The 19,272-nt window shown below is 39.0% G+C and overlaps 2 protein-coding genes across 6 annotated transcripts in view; both read right to left on the reverse strand.

The window, feature by feature from the left end:
• IL20RB (interleukin 20 receptor subunit beta) overlaps positions 1–15,092 on the reverse strand; it is a 48,436-nt gene extending 33,344 nt beyond the window's left edge. Inside the window, exons 1-2 of the mRNA XM_019805493.2 lie at positions 13,520–15,092; positions 5,969–6,184 (exon numbers count right to left, since the gene is read on the reverse strand). Of these exons, the coding sequence (XP_019661052.2) occupies positions 5,969–6,184; positions 13,520–13,571 (268 nt within the window). The 5' untranslated portion in view covers positions 13,572–15,092. The remainder of the gene's footprint in view (positions 1–5,968; positions 6,185–13,519) is intronic.
• Positions 15,093–17,620: 2,528 nt separating this feature from the next.
• Positions 17,621–19,272, reverse strand: part of NCK1 (NCK adaptor protein 1) — a 77,071-nt gene continuing 75,419 nt past the window's right edge. For all 5 annotated transcript variants that reach the window (XM_011231805.3, XM_002924816.4, XM_034661956.1 and 2 more), the window contains one exon: positions 17,621–18,449. In XM_011231805.3, coding sequence (XP_011230107.1) covers positions 18,255–18,449 — 195 coding nt within the window. In that variant the 3' untranslated portion in view covers positions 17,621–18,254. The remainder of the gene's footprint in view (positions 18,450–19,272) is intronic.

A 19,272-nucleotide genomic window follows, 5' to 3' on the forward strand; every position in this document is an offset into this window, starting at 1 on the left:
TGCTGGACACATCTCCAAAGGCAAGGGAAACAAAGGCAAAAATGAACTATTGGAACTTCATCAAGATAAAAAGCTTTTGCACAGCAAAGGAAACAGTCAACAAAACTAAAAGGCAACCTATGGAACGGGAGGAGATATTTGCAAATGATATATCAGATAAAGGGCTAGTATCCAAAATCTATAAAGAACTTAATCAAACTCAACACCCAAAGAACAATAATCCAATCAAGAAATGGGCAGAAGACATGAACAGACATTTCTGCAAAGAAGACATACAAATGGCTAACAGACACACGAAAAAGTGCTCAACATCACTCGGCATCAGGGAAATACAAATCAAAACTACAACAAGATACCACCTCACACCAGTCAGCATGGCTAAAATTAACAAGTCAGGAAACAACAGATGTTGGTGAGGATGCAGAGAAAGGGGAACCCTCCCACACTCTTGGTGGGAATGTAAGCTGGTGCACCCACTCTGGAAAACAGGATGGAGTTTCCTCAAAAAGTTGAAAATAGAGCTACCCTACAACCCAGCAATTGCATTACTGGATATTTACCCCAAAGATACAAATGTTGTGATCCGAAGGGGTATCTGCACCCCAATGTTTATAGCAGCAATGTCCACAATAGCCAAACTATGGAAAGAGCCCAGATGTCCATCGACAGATGAATGGATAAAGAAGATGTGGCACGCACACACACACGCGCGTGTGTACACACACACACACACACACACACAATGGAATATTACACAGCCATCAAAAAATGAAATCTTGCCATTTTCAATGACATGGATGGAACTGGAAATAAGTAAAATAAGTCAATCAGAGAAAGACAATTATCACATGATCTCACTGATATGTGGAATTTAAGAAACAAGGCAGAGGATCATAGGGGAAGAGAGGAAAAAATGAAACAAGACGAAACCAGAGAGGGAGACAAACCATAAAAGACTCTTATTCATAGGAAACAAACTGAGGGTTGCTGGAGGGGAGCGGGTGGAGGGATGGGGTAACTCAGTGATGGACATCGGGGAGGAGATATGATATAATAAGCACTGGGTATTATATAAGATTGATGAATATCAGGCCTGTACCCCTAAAACAAATAATATGTTAATTTTAAAAAAAGAGTACTAGTTAGTTGTTTTGTAGAATATTCCTTAATTTGAGTTTGATGCTTTCCCATCATTTGACTGAAGTAATACATTTTTGGCATGTATTCACAGGGAGTACATGATGTTAGTGTCTTATTATGGGTGATATTAACCTTGTCACTTGGTTAAGGTGGTGTCTCTATTCTAAAAGCTACCATTTCCTCCTTTATAATTAATAAATAATTTAGGGGATGCACTTTGACACTATGTGAATATTCTGCTTCTCAAACTTTTATCCATTAATTTTAGCACTTACTAGTGGCTATTATATGCAACAATTATTGCTGTGATATTCTAATTAACTGTGATTTTTCTATCTATTAATTGGAATTCTGTAAGGAAGAGCTGTTCCTTCTCCACTATTTATTCACTCATTCATTCATTCACTCATTAAACTAATTATATTAGCATAGAGTCATGAATATTTATTTTATTCTGTTGTTACTTTGTTATTCAAATTATCCCAGCTTTGGCCATTGGGAGCTCTTTCAGGTTGGTTCTTGTGTCCTTTTTTACTTACTCCCACTCCTCACTCTCTTTTTTCATGTTATTTTTATTAATAGAATTTTTATTTTTGGAATAATTTTGGATTTACAGAAAAAACTGCAGACAGTACACAGAGTTTCTGCATATCCTTCACCCAGCTTCCCCTCATACTAACATCTTACGTAACCATGAAGTATTTGTCAAAACTAAGAAACCAACATTGGTACATTACCATTAACCAAACCCTACACTTCTTTGAATTTTGTGTTTTTCCACGAATGTTCCTTTTTCCAATCCAGGATACTCATTTCATTTAGGACTCTATCCGTTTTTGAGTACTTTCTTACTTATCACAAATGCTCTAGACTTGTCTTGCATTTTCTCAGCCCAGTCCTGGAATAATCCACTTCTCTAAGGAGTCCCAGCCAGGGAGTTTTGAAAAATTCCAATGCCCAAGAAGCACCCTAGATTAATTAAGTCAGAATCTCTGGCTGTGAAACCCAGGCATTTATAGTTTTGAAAGCTCCCCAGGCGATTGCAATGTGCGTTTGAGACTACCACTAATGCAGACCTTACCTCGCATTGCCAAAGGATAGTTGAAACTATAATGGTAAATTCCCAAACGCCAAAGACTTAAATATATTTCCCAGCAGGCTCTTATGTTCCCTGAAGACAAGGGACACCAATTCGTTCTTCTATAATCAGCCCCCAAGCCCAGAACCCCAGCACATAGAAGGTACCAGAAATGCCAAATGGATGAAAACTAAATAAGTGAATCAGGTCTTGACTCCCTTAGTGAAATTAGCCTCAGCCTGACTTCTTTTTCCTAATCCCCTATCGTACATTAGACATTTTTGCTGCTAAGTAAAGGCTGCCCACTTCAAAGCCCTTGGGCTAATTTTCTAAACAGAAATCCTTGTATCTCCTCCCTAGAATGATGCCAATCCTGACTTCCTCCCCCTGGGTCTACTGCCAGCTCCCCTCATTTGGGTCCCTTTCTGCCACTTCCACCTCCAACAGTCCTTACAGCAAATGCTCAGAAAAGGTAGCAGCATCTTTATTCCCTGTACTTCTTCTGTGCTCCCTTCTCCTAACCTGCTTCAGTGTGTCAGCTGCTTCTGCAGAGAGATACAGAGGGCACGGGCCCTGGAACCAACCAAACCAGAGTCAAATTCCAATTCTCCCACTTTCTAGATGTATATATTTGGGCAAATTACTGAACCTCTCTGAACCTCTGTTTCATAGTACGTAAAATGGGGATAATACCACCTACTTTGCAGGATTATGAGAAGTCAAGAAAATATTTTTGCTAAACTAGAGCACAGTGTGAGCTTAGAAACAGCCACTGTGACTGTTGCTGCTATTGTTATTGTTGCTGTCAGTAGTAGTAGTAGTGGCAGTAGCAGTAGTGCGAGTGGTGGTGGTGGTGGTGGTGGTAGTAGTAGGGACCAGTTTCCTGAGTCACACACTATTATTTGGAAGGGACAGGGCAAGGCAAATGAATTCTATAAAGGTGAGCAAGAACTTCTACCCATCTGTCCAGGGGTCTAGAGTAACTAATAGAAGTTCATTTAGAATTTGCAGAATTCATTGCAATCACCTACATCAACCAGAGGAAATGGTCAAAACCGCACAAAGGCAAACTCAGCTAAAGCAATTATTTGCTGACAACACCATCTGCTTATGCAACCCACAGATAATAATAATTAACATGGGGGGTGGCGCACGTTGACGTCTTTCGAGTGCTTTCGTTTGCATCATCTCATTTAATTGAAACACCTCCCAATCTCAAGGTGGCTATTTTATTTTTAACCATTTCACTGATGAGGAAAGTGAAGTTGCATGATATAGTCACTGAGCTAGCAGGCAATGGAATCAAAACTCACACAGGTCCCTCTGCCACGGACATCCTTGTGGCTTCCACTACTGGTTTGTTTTTGTTTTTTTCTGTATAGGTTTATTGGTGGCAGAAAAGCACACTCATTTCCAGGTTTGAAATAGGTGTTTTCAGGAAGGGCTTAAAAAACTGGACAGCCTCACTGAAGAAAATGTCAAATTTAAAAATGGGGGAAGGGAGTCAGAAGGTACAAATTTCCAGTTTTAAGTGAAATAGGTTAAGTCCTGGGGATGTAATGTACAGCATGGTGACTATAGTTAATAATACTGTATTGCATATTTTAAAGTATTTAATAGCACTGTATTGCATCACAAGAAAAAAAAATGTGTAACTGTCACCAGCTAGACTGCAAAACCTGAGATTTACTGCCCACCTGCTTGTACTCATTAACCTTTGTCTTACATATTTCCTTAAGCTCTCTTTCTGGCTTACCTCTTAACTCCAGCAAATGAAACCCAAAACCACCTGCAGGGGATGGCGATGGCCCTGACAACAGCTCCTACTGCCCCAGACCACCCAGACTCTTTGAGCCCAACCCCAGGCGAGTGCCTGTGCAGATGGACCATGGAGTGACCTCTGGAATGACCGGCAATTACCTTTACCTCACTGTAATACTAAAATCCCCGCCCAAGGAGGAGCACACGCCACATTTACATAACAAGCACTGTGTGCCTAGACCTGACTCCTTAAGCGCATGTGCACCCTTATGCCCACCTCTACACACCGTGACAGGGCTTTCCTATCCAAATTATTCATCCTAACTCTAAACAAAAGGAACCCATCCACCCTGGGGGAGTTACCACTTTGGAAGCCATTTGCTGTGATCTCCTTATTTGCGGCAAATAAAAGTTTTCTTTGTGCAACAAATTAAGTTGGTGCAGTTTCTGACTCACCAAGGAGCCAACTCACGTTGGTTCGGTTACATAACTATGTATGGTGATGGATGTTAACTAGATTTATTATGGTCATCGTCTTGCAATACATACAAATACCAAATCATTATGGTGTATACCTGAAAGTAATATAATGTTATATGTCAATTATACCTCAATAAAAGGAAAAAAATCTGGAAAAAAAATGCTGAGCCTTCCGCTTCTCATTTGGCCTCCCCACTTCACCCTTCTGGCAACTTGTTTCACCAGCTAGTCAGTCAGCTAACTAACCAAATAACCAATATGATTAGCCTGTGCTAGGAGCTGTGAGGACACCAGAAAAGATGTCCAGGCCAGTACAGGAAACAGAAGTAACCCACCTACGCAGAGTATGTGGGGTCAAGGGTCAAAGGAAAGAGAAGTCTGGGAAGAGTCTAAAGGAGGGAGCGACATGACAATGAGAGTATGGGCTTGAAGTGGGGAAAGGAACTGAGATGGTGCTTTGGTAGGAAATAACAATTATAAAAGCTGAGAGGAGGAAATGAGGGTGTTACCGGTCAATTGTGAAGACAGCAGCTACCTGTGGTTCATATTTGTTGTCAAGGAACAGTGGGGAATAGGGTTGAGGCCTGAATGTGCTATGTCATGAAACAAACAGCAATTTGAATGCCATGTGCTGGGCAACTGGGAGTTGAGAAGGTTTTTGACCTAGGAAGGGACACTATAAATTTGATGTTAAAGACAATTCTAAACATTTGCAAATCGCTTTAGACTAATTTGTTGCCTGATTTAAAGTAAAACAATTAGTCCTCAGTGTTTAAAATAAAAAAAAGAAAGAAAGAAAAGACAAGGTACTCAAGGCTCCCACAAACACTGCAAAGTGCCCAGTACCTTGGAGCATTAAAATTAGAAATTTCTCTTAAAGGTGTTTTGGCATGAAGAAACATCAAAGACTAAGGAGCTTCAATTTTGGAACAACAAAGCATGTAGGTACAAGCAGCCAGGAGTGGAGCAGAGAAAATCATGTAATCTTAATGGTAGGGAAAATGCCCCAAACCAAAATTTTTTAAATGCTATGGAGTACCTAACTACTTTTTCTGCAGTGATCAGAGAAATCCAATTTTTATAAGTCTTATACCCAATATTAAGGTTGCAAATTAAGCCTTTTTATTCATGTACATTTTGTTAGAATCTTTATTTTACTTTAACCTGTCCTTACAGTTAACATCTCCAAGGCACACACAGAATGACCAAGATAACCATGTTGTTCCTTTTAAAATCAGATGAGATAAATACTAAAATGCTTAGAGCTCTGTTTTGATACTTTATCTTTCCAAATTGTTCTGTGATCATTAGGAAAGAGATTTCCAAACAGAATGTAGGCTTTTGCTTTGAGAGTGGGGATGAAGGTTTAAGACGTGAGAAACCTTTTTAAAAACAGACATAAGATGTTCTACACGTATATTGAAATTCCAAAATCCACTAAAGTATTTTTCACCTTCTTAACCTATATTTGAATCCCAAGTTATTGACTATATTCTAATTCATTCTTACCTATGAGTAAACAAGGAATCAAGGCGTAGAAAAACCACATGATAAGACTTGTCAAGATTTCTTCTAAAACCACAAGAGGGTCTGTTTTGGCAGATTCATCTCGACCTGGGACATAGTTTCCTTCCAGAATGAAGCATTCGGTCCATCTCAGCCATCCTTGCTTCAGAATGCAGATGTTGGAGCTGAGGTCTGAGCTGCCGTGAAGACTGAATTGTTCTAGAAAAAGGAGCCAGCCCAGACAGCTCAGAAGAGGCGGGCTGTGCGGCTCCCCCCTTTCTGTCCAAACCCAGTATTGCATCAGAGGGAGTGGCTTAGGAGAGTTCCAGAGAAAAACTAACTCTGAGGAGCTTGAGAAATCTGCCTAGGAGAGAGAGCTCATCAAGGCTGTATCCTGGGGGACCCTGGATGTCCCTAGAAGCCTCACTGGTGGTGAGAAATCAAGATTATTTTACCCTCTCCTCAAACAGCTATCCTCTTCTGAGTCTCCATCTTGTGAGTTCATTCAAACTGGGTACTTACTAGCTCCTTTTGCAACACACTCCAGAAAAAATAAAGAAGTTAAAAAATTTTTTTGAATATCTTTTAAGAAGTCAGAAGGTGAAGATATAGCTTTATATTTGCAAAAAGAAAACTTGGAAGGAGATATAGAAACTAACAAGATCTTGGAGCAGAGAGAGTGGGAATCAGCAAGGTGGAGGAGAAAAATGCGACCAAGACTCCTTGCAGTATATCTTTGTTTGGGGGCTTTTTTTGAAAAATTTTTTTTTTGGTAAAATATACATAACATAAAATTTACCTTCTTAACTATTTAAAAAATTTATTTAAATTCAATTTAATTAACATATACTATATTGTTAGTTTCAGAGGTTCGAGAATTTAGCGATTCACCAGTTGCATATAACACCCAGTGCTCATTACTTCAAGTACCCTCCTTAATACCTATCACTCAGTTACCCCATCCCTCTACCCATCCCCTCTCCAGCAACCCTCAATTTGTTTCCTATAGTTAAGAGTCTCTCACGGTTTGCTTCCCTCTCTGTTTTCTTCTTATTTTCCTTCCCTTCCCCCATGTTCATCTGTTTTGTTTCTTAAATTCCACATATGAGTGAAATCATATCGTATTTGTCTTTCTGATTTCCTTCTTAACCTTTTTAAGTGTACAGTTCAGTGGTATTAATATATTCAAATTGTTGTGCAACCATCACCACCATCCGTCCCTATAAATCTTTTCACCTTGTAAAACTGAAACTCTATACCAATTAAACAGTAACTCCCCATTCTCCCCTCCCCTTAGCCCCTGGCAACCACCATTATACTTTCTGCCTTTATGATTCTGACTACACTAAGTATCTCATATAAAAGGAATCATGCAATTACTTGTCTTTCTATGACTGACTTATTTCACTTAGCATAATGTCCTCAAGATTCACCCTTATTATAGCATATTACAGAATTTCCTTCCTTTCTAAAGCTAAATAATATTCCATTGTATGTACATACCACATTTTGCTTATCCATTCATTCATCCATCAATGGACATTTGAGTTGCTTCCACTTTTTAGCTATTGTGAATAATGCTGCTATGAACATGGGTGTACAAACATCTCTTCGAGACCCGGCTTTCAATCCTTTTGGGTGCCGTATATCTTTTTGTACTGTTTGATGTAAGCATTAGTGGGATGCATGAGTGGGAGAACATGGGTTTTAGAGTGCCACAGACTTTCGTTTGTTTCAGAACTTATTTGCATTATAACCTTTGGGAAAGTTAATCACTTATTTATTCATTCAACAAATACTCACTAAAGGCCTACTGTATACTAGAATCTGGGAATTCAACAGTCCCTGCCCTAAACCAAGAACTTTTCAACTAGTGGAGAAGATAGGCATGGTAATAATCATAAATCAATATTGAAGATAAAGTGACAGAAATATCCACAAAGGAATATAGGAGCATTAAGGAGAAATACCTAACCTAGCCTGGGGGATTAGAGAAGTCTTCCTGAAAGAGGTGATTTTAAGCTGAATGTTAAATGCTGAAAAAAATTAGCCAAGCAAGGTGTACTTAGGAAACCACAGGAAATTTCCTTCGACTGGAGAGCAAGATTGAGTGGCAAGAAATGAGGCTCAAAGGTAGACAGATCCAGGATTCCAGACAACTTTGAATGCTTTGTTGAAGAAGTTAGAGTATACTGAGAGCAATAAAGGTCAAAGGAGGGGTTAAAAGCTCAAATCTCATCATGTTATTCCCTGCATTGGAGCTTTAAAAAGTTTGACTAGAGTGGAGAAAACAGTGGAAGGGACAAAACTGGAGGCAGGAAGGTAAGGAATAAACTTTGTTGGTCAGTGAGGTGAGAGATACTGTTGGCTTCCACTAGGCTGTCCTAGGTCTGTAGAAGGAAGTGACTAAATTCAAAAGATGAGGGATAGAATTGATAGCTCTTAGATCCAGAGTGGATTAGGAGGGTGGAGAAGGAGGCAAACATGACTTTCAGGTTCTAGGTTTGAGTAACTGGGTGGATGGCAGCACCTCAATCAAAATAATGGAAAGGAGGAGGGAAAGGTGAGGTCAGGCTAGGTAGGGATGGGGGTGGTACAGAAGGTTCCATGTGTTCACCTTGATACACTTCAATTTGACATGCTTATACGGGCTGCCGCAGTCTCAAGTATGTTAAAGATCTTTGTCCCAAATCTATGGGTGTCAAGGGTATGGCACCATTTCCCCTACCTTCAGCGTTCCAGCGGTAGCAGAGACCAGGAAGTGGGCAAGAACATGCAAGGAGACTATGTAGATTAAGGAGATATATGGATGTGTTCCTGGAGAAGACCTACATAGAAGGACCGGCACAAGAAAAAAGAAATGGAGATGTAGGGAGGAAAAAATAGGTCAAAGAGGTAGCCCTGGAACAAACTGTGGTCCTAAAAATGGTGAAGGATGGGGAAATCATCAACGAGGAGTGCAGAAGAGTCACTGAGTTGATCCCTGAAAAATGTCCCCTGGATTTAGTACCTGCAAAGCCATTTGTAATCTCAGTAAGAGGAGTTTCAGTGGAGAACTTGGCTCATCAGATAGATAGTTGTAGGCTGAGGAGTGGATAGGAAAAGTAGTACACTCCTTTGATGTGAATGGGAAGAAAGCAACTTCATGAGCCTCATTTTTTCATTTACAAAATAGATAATGTCTTACATAATAGTTGTGGAATAAAGAATACAGACAAAACACAATTAGCCCAGGGCCAAGAACACAGTAGTCTTCACAAATGCTGTATTAACCATTTGTTATATTAATGTTAACAATAAATACAGGGGCCCCTGGCTGGCTCAGTCAGTGGAGCATGCAACTCTTGATCTCGGGGTTGTGGGTTTGAGTCCCACCCTGGGTGTAGAGATCACTTAAAAATAAAATCTTAAAAAAAAAACCAACAATAAATACATTGGGGATTATTCACTTTGACTGGCTGGTCCTTTGCAGGCTCCCCATGTTATGGTTTGGCGCCTGGATCAGCAAAGAAAGGCTTCCAGCTGAAGAGATCTACTAGACGATAGTTAAAAGAAGGCTCTGGAGATAACTGGCTGGGTTGACATCTGGGCTCTGCCACTTACTATTTTTTAGGCAACTCACTTAAATAGTCTGTTTTAGTGTCTTCATCTGTAAATTGGAGACTGTAGTACCTAATTCATAGGGCTGTTGTGAGAACTAAATAGGATGGTATACTTAGAATGGGATCTGACAAAGTAAGTGTATAGTAAATATTAGCTGTATATTTTTTTACTACATCATGGTCAAGAACACTTGGTGCATGTTCTCCTTGATCCCAGTACTGAGTCAGTGGCCACATCTGTGCCCTGACCTCTGGTCACCAGCTGCTTGTACACAGTCTCTCACTGCTCTCCCAGCTTCTGATCCTGGCCCCCTCTACCTTTGGGTCTGGACACACCCCAGCTTGGAAGTGCTTCATACATCCTGGCCTCAACATCTGTCCCCACTTTTACTTTTGTTCTCCCAGTCCTGGCTTCCTAATTCCTCTATCCTAAGTCCATTTCTGCGCACAACTTCCACATGTCAAAAGCTAACAATAAAATGTCAATGTGTACTGGTTATCTACTATTTGCCAGGAATTGTCCCTAAAGGCTTTCCATAATTATAAAGATTTCCATATATTATACAACAGACTTACAAAGTAAGATTTGATTTCCAACTTTTGAGATGAAGACACAGGGCTCCCAGAAATTTATTTACTGTAGATCACAGAGCTAGTCAAGGATGGAGACAGGAATTCCAACTGAGGTTTGCGTAACTCCAAGTCCTTTTCACTCACCTTACTGCCCCACGATGTGTCTGAGGAGCACAGTGGGGTGAATGATCCCGGAGGTTAGCAAAGGTTTTAGGGAATAGATAAATCTCAACACAGAATCCTAAGGATCTACCAATTTACATTTGGGTAGGAGAGATGAATTCAGTTTAGCATTCCAACTGGGCTAGTGGCATGAGCCAAGGCTCAAGGACTGAAAAGTTAAAGGGAATACAGACTGAGGATGGAAAGGAAAAGGTACGTAAACAGAAAATGACAGAACAACACTCATTTACTTATGCTATGGGGAAAGCAGGAGAGTTGTTCAACAGAACTTGGGTCTTAGGATAGTTAGCAGTACTTGGGGATGGGTTCCTGTCAAGACGCCCATCTGCCATGCTGACAAGGCAGTACTACTGAGCTTTCACAAGCCACCGCAAGGAGAATCTCTATCTTAGACTCAGCACACCTCAGGGGTCACTGAGGGGTAATGCTACCTGCCTGCCACAGCTTTTGAATGACAGTCCCTGTCAGGACTGCTTCATGACTCAAGGAACTCAGATCATCATCTCTGCTTGGGCCTGCCATTGGGTGAGAACTTCTGGAGGGTTGTGCCTCACCTTCCAGCTCCTACCCTTGCCCAGACACCCCCACTCTGATCTTGCCTTCCTCTTCTGGCTTTGGGGTTCTTCTTTCTATACCTTCTCACCAGCTGGTTGTGGTCTCTTGATTGCAACATGCCCAAACCATTCTCTAACATGTTTCCTGCACTTCTCGGGTTAGTTTCTACTGCTTTCCAGAGCTGAAGGATCATCTATGTCTGAAGATGAACTGCTGAAGAATGGACCTATTTCCTACTATAAGCAAGTACAGTCTAGAAATAAGAATTTTCTTCCCCATTTACACTATTTGCCACTTAAGTATTTGATATTTAATTATGGAAGAAAAAGCAAGGAGAGAAAAGGCTTTTATGGAAAGGTAAAGAAGCAGTGGGGAGGGATAAGGAGGTTAATGATCAAAGGATTCTTAAGCTCTCTGAGCTCTGTGGGGCTGGGACTAGAATGAAGCAAGGAGGGGCAGTAGGGCGCAAAATTTGAAACAACCATTCTTAGGGTTGTGCAAGTGCAGGATAGGTCCTGGTGCCCTGGCATGGAATACATGGTCAATTACTCCATTCCAATAACCATTCCTTGCCCTACTTAGCAAAAAATTCCCTTCCCTTTACCAAGATTCCTAAATATCTATGTCCTGTGTTTTTAGCACATCTGACAATTGTAATCCAGTCTCAATCCTTCCCCTCCCCTCCCTCCTTCTTTTTTTGGAAGTAACATAGGGTATTCCCCTTGTCTTATTATGCTCTTCTAATTCCTGCTTCCACTGAGTCTGCTCCAGATGTAATTTCCACTTTTTCAAGCTCTAGTTTTCAGGGTTCTTGTAGCCCTTTTTTTACCTCCTCTGAATATACTTTTCAGTTTCCTCCCTAGTTTATTGTCTGGCCACCAGTGCAGAGCACCAGGAATTTAACCTTCCTTAACCTCACTTCTTTCCTTAGGGTGTGATCAATTAAAAACTTTGTCTGTCAAACAGTTCTTCTTCCTGTAGTTAGAACGGATTTTTTTTTCCCCAATGTGACATCCCCCAACAACTCCTCTTAAGATGGAGAATCAAACTTTATTCAGAATAGCCCTTTGAGTTAAAAGTTCTATACTTAAAATGCCATTTTATTTGATTAAAAAAAATGAAAACCAGGAACAATGCTCTGTAATAGTGAAGATTGTAGTATAATTTTTAAATGGCTACGGTTGCTGTTATTTTCACTCAACCACTGGTTTAATCCTGGTCAGTCGTCAGTGATTCTATTAAGTGGAACACACAATATGCTCAAAGGTCAATTTTTTTTATTAGAGGCCTCTTTGATCACTCTATATAAATTAACACCCCACTGCTCATTCTCAGCCTCCTCAACCTGCTGCTCTAGGCTCTCTTTAGAGCACTCCGTTAGGTGTCTCATCACTAGCAATATAAATTTTATGACAGCTTTTAGACAGCTTTGTCTGTTTTCTTCAGTATAGTATTGCTAGCTCAGAACACTGACACCTGAGCATTCAAATGTTTGAGGTGAGTTGGTTGGGTGGCTGGATGATGGATACATATCTCCAAAAGCTAAACACTGACACACAATCACACATATAGATATAACATTTCAAATAATATTCTTTCCATCTTGGCACCAAGCGATTAGCATAGGCCCTGAGGAAATCAGTATTTGTTTTCTGTAACATCTCCCTTATCCTCCTTATCTTTCCATAGTCTAGAGAACGTATCTAAACAAGTAAAATTTGGCATTACATGCTCCTAGAAACAACATGCTTCTTCAGGGATTACAAATCAATTCAATAATCATTCCTCTAAAACAGACAACACTTCAGTCTCACTCTGGAACCCAACTGTCTCCATAATTACCCAAAGGTAATCTGAAACTTTTCTACATAGTCTCAAATTTTAGATACAAATTTTCTTTGAGTCAGCACAGAGATTTATTAAAAGCAACTAGGTATCTTTACCTTAGGTGTCTATTTTTAATTGTCTATTTATGTTTGTTTTCCTGTTTGAAAGTCATTATTATTATTATTATTTTGAAAGGTACCAGAAAACATGGAAAAAAGGAAACTGACTACTCTTTGTCTTCTGTAGTTATAAGTACAAATGAAATTTACATTATTCCAAAATACTGAGCCCAGTTTTACCTAGCCTTAAAAACAGCTTAAAAGGTAATTTGAGTGAAACATTTAAAAATCAGCCAGGCCAGTAGATAAATTAAATGTCTGTGCTAAGTCAAACACTTGTTGTGTGAGCAACAGGCCAATTCTGAAATATTTGATAATGAAAGTGCTCTGGCCAGCAAACATAATCTTAAAAAGACACTTTGGTTTAAAAAATTTACCTCAACGAACATGGCCGACTGTAACCGGAACTACTCCTGCTCTTCAAAACCTCACAACACTCAATTTAGGTTCTACTCATTAAACAAAAAAGTCGTGGCAAACTGTATACTTTCAGATCAAAAAACACCTCGATGGTAAACTAGAAAAATGTATTTCGGTTCCTTGGTCACTTGGTTTAGGTCATGTAACAGCAAGAAATTAGGGTGTGGAGTCTGCATAGTATGCTGGTCTGCATGTGTTTAGAAGATGACAGAGCTGAGTCATATAAACTTGCTAAACCAATAGAACCAGCTTATCAGAAGAGAGGAGATTCCTACCTTGCTTCACAGTAGAATCAAATAATGGTTTTCCCCAGCAGTAATGTTGCATTATTTAAAAAGTCCACAGGATGCTGTTCAGAACATAAAATGAAGAGGTCATCTCTCTTATATCAAATGTCCTTTAAGAAAAAGTGACTACAGTTGTGAAGCCATCTATCTATCTATCTACGCAAGAATACAAAGGGCCCCTTATCTTAGAGCAAAGTATTAAAGAGGAAAGGTTGAATCATGTTGTAATGCTACATTCCTAACTGGTTGATTTGGATATTACAACTGTGTGTTTCTGAAAAGTAACAGTTTCCAGATTCTAAACCAAAATTCCTCCACGTTACAGGAAAGATAGGGACTAACAACAACTGCATCTGGAGATGTGAACTAGGGAGGTACGGGTTGGAAAGGAGACTTTTACAATTTTTTTTTTAACCATGTACATTAGTAAACATAAGGGGACCATTCACATTAGGTTCCATCCAACAGTCACCTTGTGGGAATTCAACTCCAGTACTGTCAGCTTATTATTCGGGGGAAACCAAAACTCCAAATTTTATGTGAAATTCCCCAATTTTTAAATGTGAACAATTATTTTTTTTGTACTGTGTGGGCTGAACTGTATTCCTATTTGGTTGTACCCTGAACAGGGCACCTGGCCAAGATGTGGGAGAGGGGCAGTGGTGAAATTTGGACTTTCTTTTAAGGAAAAAGCTTGGTTGTGCGTTGGGGCAAGGGGTGGAGGGTAGGAGGTGCCTTTTCCCAATTCTCACAAAAATACCTACACCGACAGTTAGTGCCCCTTTTTTGCAATCTCTGGATTAGAAGACAGAATGAGAGCATTAAAGCTGGAGATAATTTATGTGCCATACGTCTGTAAGGATGGCCTTTTTCTACCAAACCAAGTTGCTCATCTGAAAGCTCTAACAATGGATTAGTTAGCCTTCCTGTTTTTAATGATATATCTGCGACACTGTCTTTAATTGTGCTAGGTACCTATTACTGTGTATAGTAAAAGAAACATTGTATGTGTTCATACATATTCAGCTGAATCCTAAGGACCTAAGACCAATTGATACTGCAACAAAACCCTTTCATTACTGAACTTATATAAAGTTCTCAAATAACTTCTTCCAAGACTTTGGAGAAGTTATAGAAGTGGGTTGGGCAGGCTTATGTGTGTTATCTGTGTGTAAATTAGTGGCTAAGTGTCTCCTCATATGTGGAAGAAAATTTCTGTAAATCTGCCCTTCCCAGAACTCTAAGTCTGTTTTCTTAAATCTAAGACTTATTTTAGAGTGAGAGAGAGAGAGAAAGAACGAGAGCATAAGAGGAGGGAGAGAATCCCAAGCAGAAACCCTACTGAGCGCAGAGCTCAATGCAGGCCTTGAGCCCACGACCCTTGCCTCACGATCTGAGCCAAAACCAAGAGTTGGACACTCAAATGAGTCACCCAGTCTACCCCCAGAACTCTTAAATAAAACAAGCACACAGGTGGCAGTGTGTCACCAAGCAGAATGTGCCAGACTGGGAATAAGGAAACCTGGTTTCTTTTTTTTTTTTTTTTAAAGATTTTATTTATTTATTCGACAGAGATAGAGACAGCCAGAGAGAGAGGGAACACAAGCAGGGGGAGTGGGAGAGGAAGAAGCAGGCTCATAGTGGAGGAGCCTGATGTGGGGCTCGATCCCATAACGCCGGGATCACGCCCTGAGCCGAAGGCAGACGCTTTAACCGCTGTGCCAGCCAGGCGCCCCGAAACCTGGTTTCTGATATAAGTCCTGCTACTTGCTAGCTATGCAGATGTTTTCTAAGGTTGTTCTAGTTCTTAAGAAAATTGCTTCAGAGGCGCCTGGGTGGCAAGGCGGTTAAGCATCTGCCTTCGGCTCAGGGCGTGATCCTGGCGTTATGGGATCGAGCCCCATATCAGGCTCCTCTGCTATGAGCCTGCTTCTTCCTCTCCCACTCCCCCTGCTTGTGTTCCCTCTCTCACTGGCTGTCTCTATCTCTGTCAAATAAATAAATAAAATCTTAAAAAAAAATTGCTTCAAGTAAAATTTGTGTTTATAAAAACAGTCATTGATGTAAGGGTTGGTTTAAGGCTTCACAAAAATTGGGGGCGCCTGGGTGGTGCAGTCCTTAAGCGTCTGCCTTTGGCTCAGGGCGTGATCCCAGCGTTCTGGGATCGAGCTCCACATCAGGCTCCTCTGCTGGGAGCCTGCTTCTTCCTCTCCCACTCCCCCTTTGTGTTCCCTTTCTCACTGGCTGTCTCTGTCAAATAAATAAATAAAATCTTTAAAAAAAAAAAAAAGACTTTACAAAAATTGATAAAATGTTTTAAGTACAAAATTCCATAGTTTCCAGTGAGGTTTTCATCCTAGTATAATAAAAGCACAGTATTACTGGCTCATCAACTACCTGGCATTTGCAGCCCACCTGTACATGCATTGGAGAGGGACTAAAGAAGGACTTTGAGAAACTATAGGATATCTGAAAGAAGAAAAATGTGGCAACAGAAAAAGAAAAGACGAGTGATGACACCTCTTATATAACTGCGTGGAATACATTTTCTCTTGTCTGATTTAACAAGTGGAAGAGTTCTGACAGCCTGGTTGGCCTGCCTCACCTCCTGGATACTGTTCAAGCTTTGTTTTATTGAACAATCAGATGCCCAACTCTTCTGCCTTGTGGAAGATGAGTAAATGCAGCACTTGTTAAAATGGTCATGTGGGCTATCTGGGAACTCTCTAGTTATTATAAATCTAATTATGGCACAGAAATGTGCAATCCAGGGCTACTCCATTCCTAGCTGCTTTCTCAAAATCCTTAACATAAGCTCAGCGGGGTTTGCTAAAAATACAGTTCATGTCTATGATACAAAGATTAATTGCTTTTTTTTTAAACAAAAAAATTTTTTAAAGGAAGACTGGGGGAGAAAGATGGAGAAAAAGCAAGCATCATCGAATGTTTGTTTAAATAAAAAGATGTTTACTACCTAGTCATATTTTAACACTTTGAAACTATTTTCAACTTATATTCAAGTGATTTTTACAGCAAAAAAGGTAAGCACACAACTTTTACTTCTATTACACTTGTCTACTAATAATCATCTCAATAAACAAAGGGAGACTGACAAAGATGATGAAATATGAACTAAAAGGCTTTAAAAGCGGATGTAATGAAAATGAAAAATTGTACATCAATGTCTTAATTGTATCTGCTAACTCCTGTTGCTTAGTGGGAGAAGCCAGGGCTGCCACCCAGTGGCAATGTAAGCCTTTAAATGCTTTTAAGATTAAAAGAATAAAAAATATTAAAAAAAAAAAAAAACCCAAACCAAAACCTCAGGAATTAGACAACTTCAATTTTAACATCAGTAATTTTGGTGTATTAAATACTTATCTATAACATATTAAAGAATAGAAACATTCTTGCTTAGGCAGCACTGGGGAAATCTTTGAAAATACCATATGATTTCCTACTAAGTTACATGGTTTTAGGAAGTATTTTAATTAAAATATTGAAGGTTACTTTGCTTAAATTTAAATTCCAGAATTAATAATGTGTGTGTGGGGGGGGGAGCTCACAAAATACAGTTGTTTTCTTCTGTGACCTGCAGTAGACTCAATACTCCATAATAGCCTCTCATCCATACACCCAAACTTCTGCTTAGTAAACAAAAAAATAGAAACCCTCCAAAAGTTAAGATTTTAAAAATAACTTTCTTTAACCATTTGGCACATCCATCTTTTCCTCAGGTATAATCAATTTTAGAGTCTTAGTCAACAAAACACAAAGCTGAAGGAGGAAGCGAAAATAGCAGAAATACTATGCCTGATAATTACTGATGTTTAGAAGTGAGAAGGAAGCCAAGTATCTGATTGCCTCCTATTTCCCCAACATTTGGCCACAGCTTTTTTCACACTGACACAGAAATAATATAACCTAATACGAGATGCTTTGGTAAAATAACACTAGGGGAAAAATAATATATAACACTAAAGCATTCATTTATCGTTTGAAAAGCTAAATATCTCAGATACTGCTTTATTCTCTTGAATAACCAGATAAGAAGCACCCCCCCCAAAAAAAATCCTAGAAATTTAGAGATTTTTGTTTCCAACAGCTGTAAATTAGAAGTGTAAAAGATACGTTTTCAAACGCATGTCCCATTTGTTTTGCTTTACAATGAAGACAATAAATTTTTTAAAATGGCAGACACAACATTTGATATTTACAATGGCTTGCAACAAATACCTGAAAATAATTTCTAATTTTCCATTTATTATTGCTATTTAGTCACAGAAAAGAACATTGTCCAAGAAATTTATTTTAGTATATGCCATATACTGATATAATAATTTTATATGAAGAGAAACTTTGGCAGAAGTGACTAATATGGTGCCCTTACAAGGAAATAAAAATAAACCAATAAATTCTTCCATGTAAAGACTTTTGATCTGCATCATTTTTTCAAAATATAAAATCTTACTATTAGAAGCAAAGAGGAAAAGAGAACAATAAAACAGAAGACCAAGGATAAGGATCTGCTTTGTGCAGATGCTTTGCATATGTAGTATATATGTATGGGCTGAGTTATAATAAAAATATTTATGTATTATAGTCAATTCTCATGTAGGGTCAGAAAGTGATTTCCAATCAAACATGACTGGACTGACATTTTCTCAGTCTTCAATTACATGACAAATTATAGCTGTGTAGCAGTCACTTCTGGTCAGCATTATCATGACAAATGCTTGATAAGATACAGTTTTTCTCCTTGTTCACTTGTAAAAATTGGTGCCTTTTTGTAATGTTCTACAAGTTCTTCCATGGTGCTGAATTTACGTTGCCCAATGCAGTAGACAGTCTCTTTTAGTTGCACTTTAAAATGCTTGTTTTTCCCTTGTGCTTTTAGTGATACAGAGAAATCATTTGGCTAAAAGAGAAAAAAAAACGTAGGGTAAACATTTTGAAAGACCTCTATTAGCATTTTTATATTAGACTAATGATAGTAAGTGCTCAAATTTTAGCTAAGTACTAGGCTCTATGCTAAATTATTTACATAGATTATCTCCTTTACACCTCCAACCCCTTTTAGAGATGAGAAAATCGAGGCCAAGAGAAGCTAAGTTGCTCAAAATCATCCATCTAGTTAACAAGAAAGCCAGGATTCAAACTCAAGCAATCAGACTCCAAAGTCTCTTAAATAATATGCTCTAACACCCACAGCAAATCCGTTAAAGTTTAACATCTGAAGCACAACAGCTATCTTCTCTCCTGCCAAACAGCTGGAGAAATACATGAGAAAACATGAGCTGATGTGAGCTGTTGCTATCTTACAGACTAGCCGAGATAATGTTCTGAATTCTCAAAGATGATAGACACTAATGACAGGTCATAAACTCAAATGCCTATAAGGATAAAAAGACATGTAAACAAGTGACAGGGTGGATATATAGAAGGAACAGTACATGGCCAATCTCAAGGAGGTGGCCACTTAGCTGTGATTGTTGCCTTGTAGGAATATGGGCAATGCTGGCAGGCCTTCCAATTTTAAAAGAAGTCTGTCATCTGAATTTTTATAATAAATCTCCCAGTATTTAAATACTGATAACAAATTTGAGTGCTTAAAAAACATTGCTCAGGTCAAACAAAATATGCCTGTTTGAGACCTTACTTTAAAAGTTCTACTGCTTAAAAAAAATTATTTAAATGTAAAAAAAATTTTAAATGTAAATAAATAAATGAATAAAATAAAC

The sequence above is a fragment of the Ailuropoda melanoleuca genome, chromosome 6, assembly GCF_002007445.2.
Source record: "Ailuropoda melanoleuca isolate Jingjing chromosome 6, ASM200744v2, whole genome shotgun sequence".
Lineage (NCBI taxonomy): Eukaryota > Metazoa > Chordata > Mammalia > Carnivora > Ursidae > Ailuropoda > Ailuropoda melanoleuca.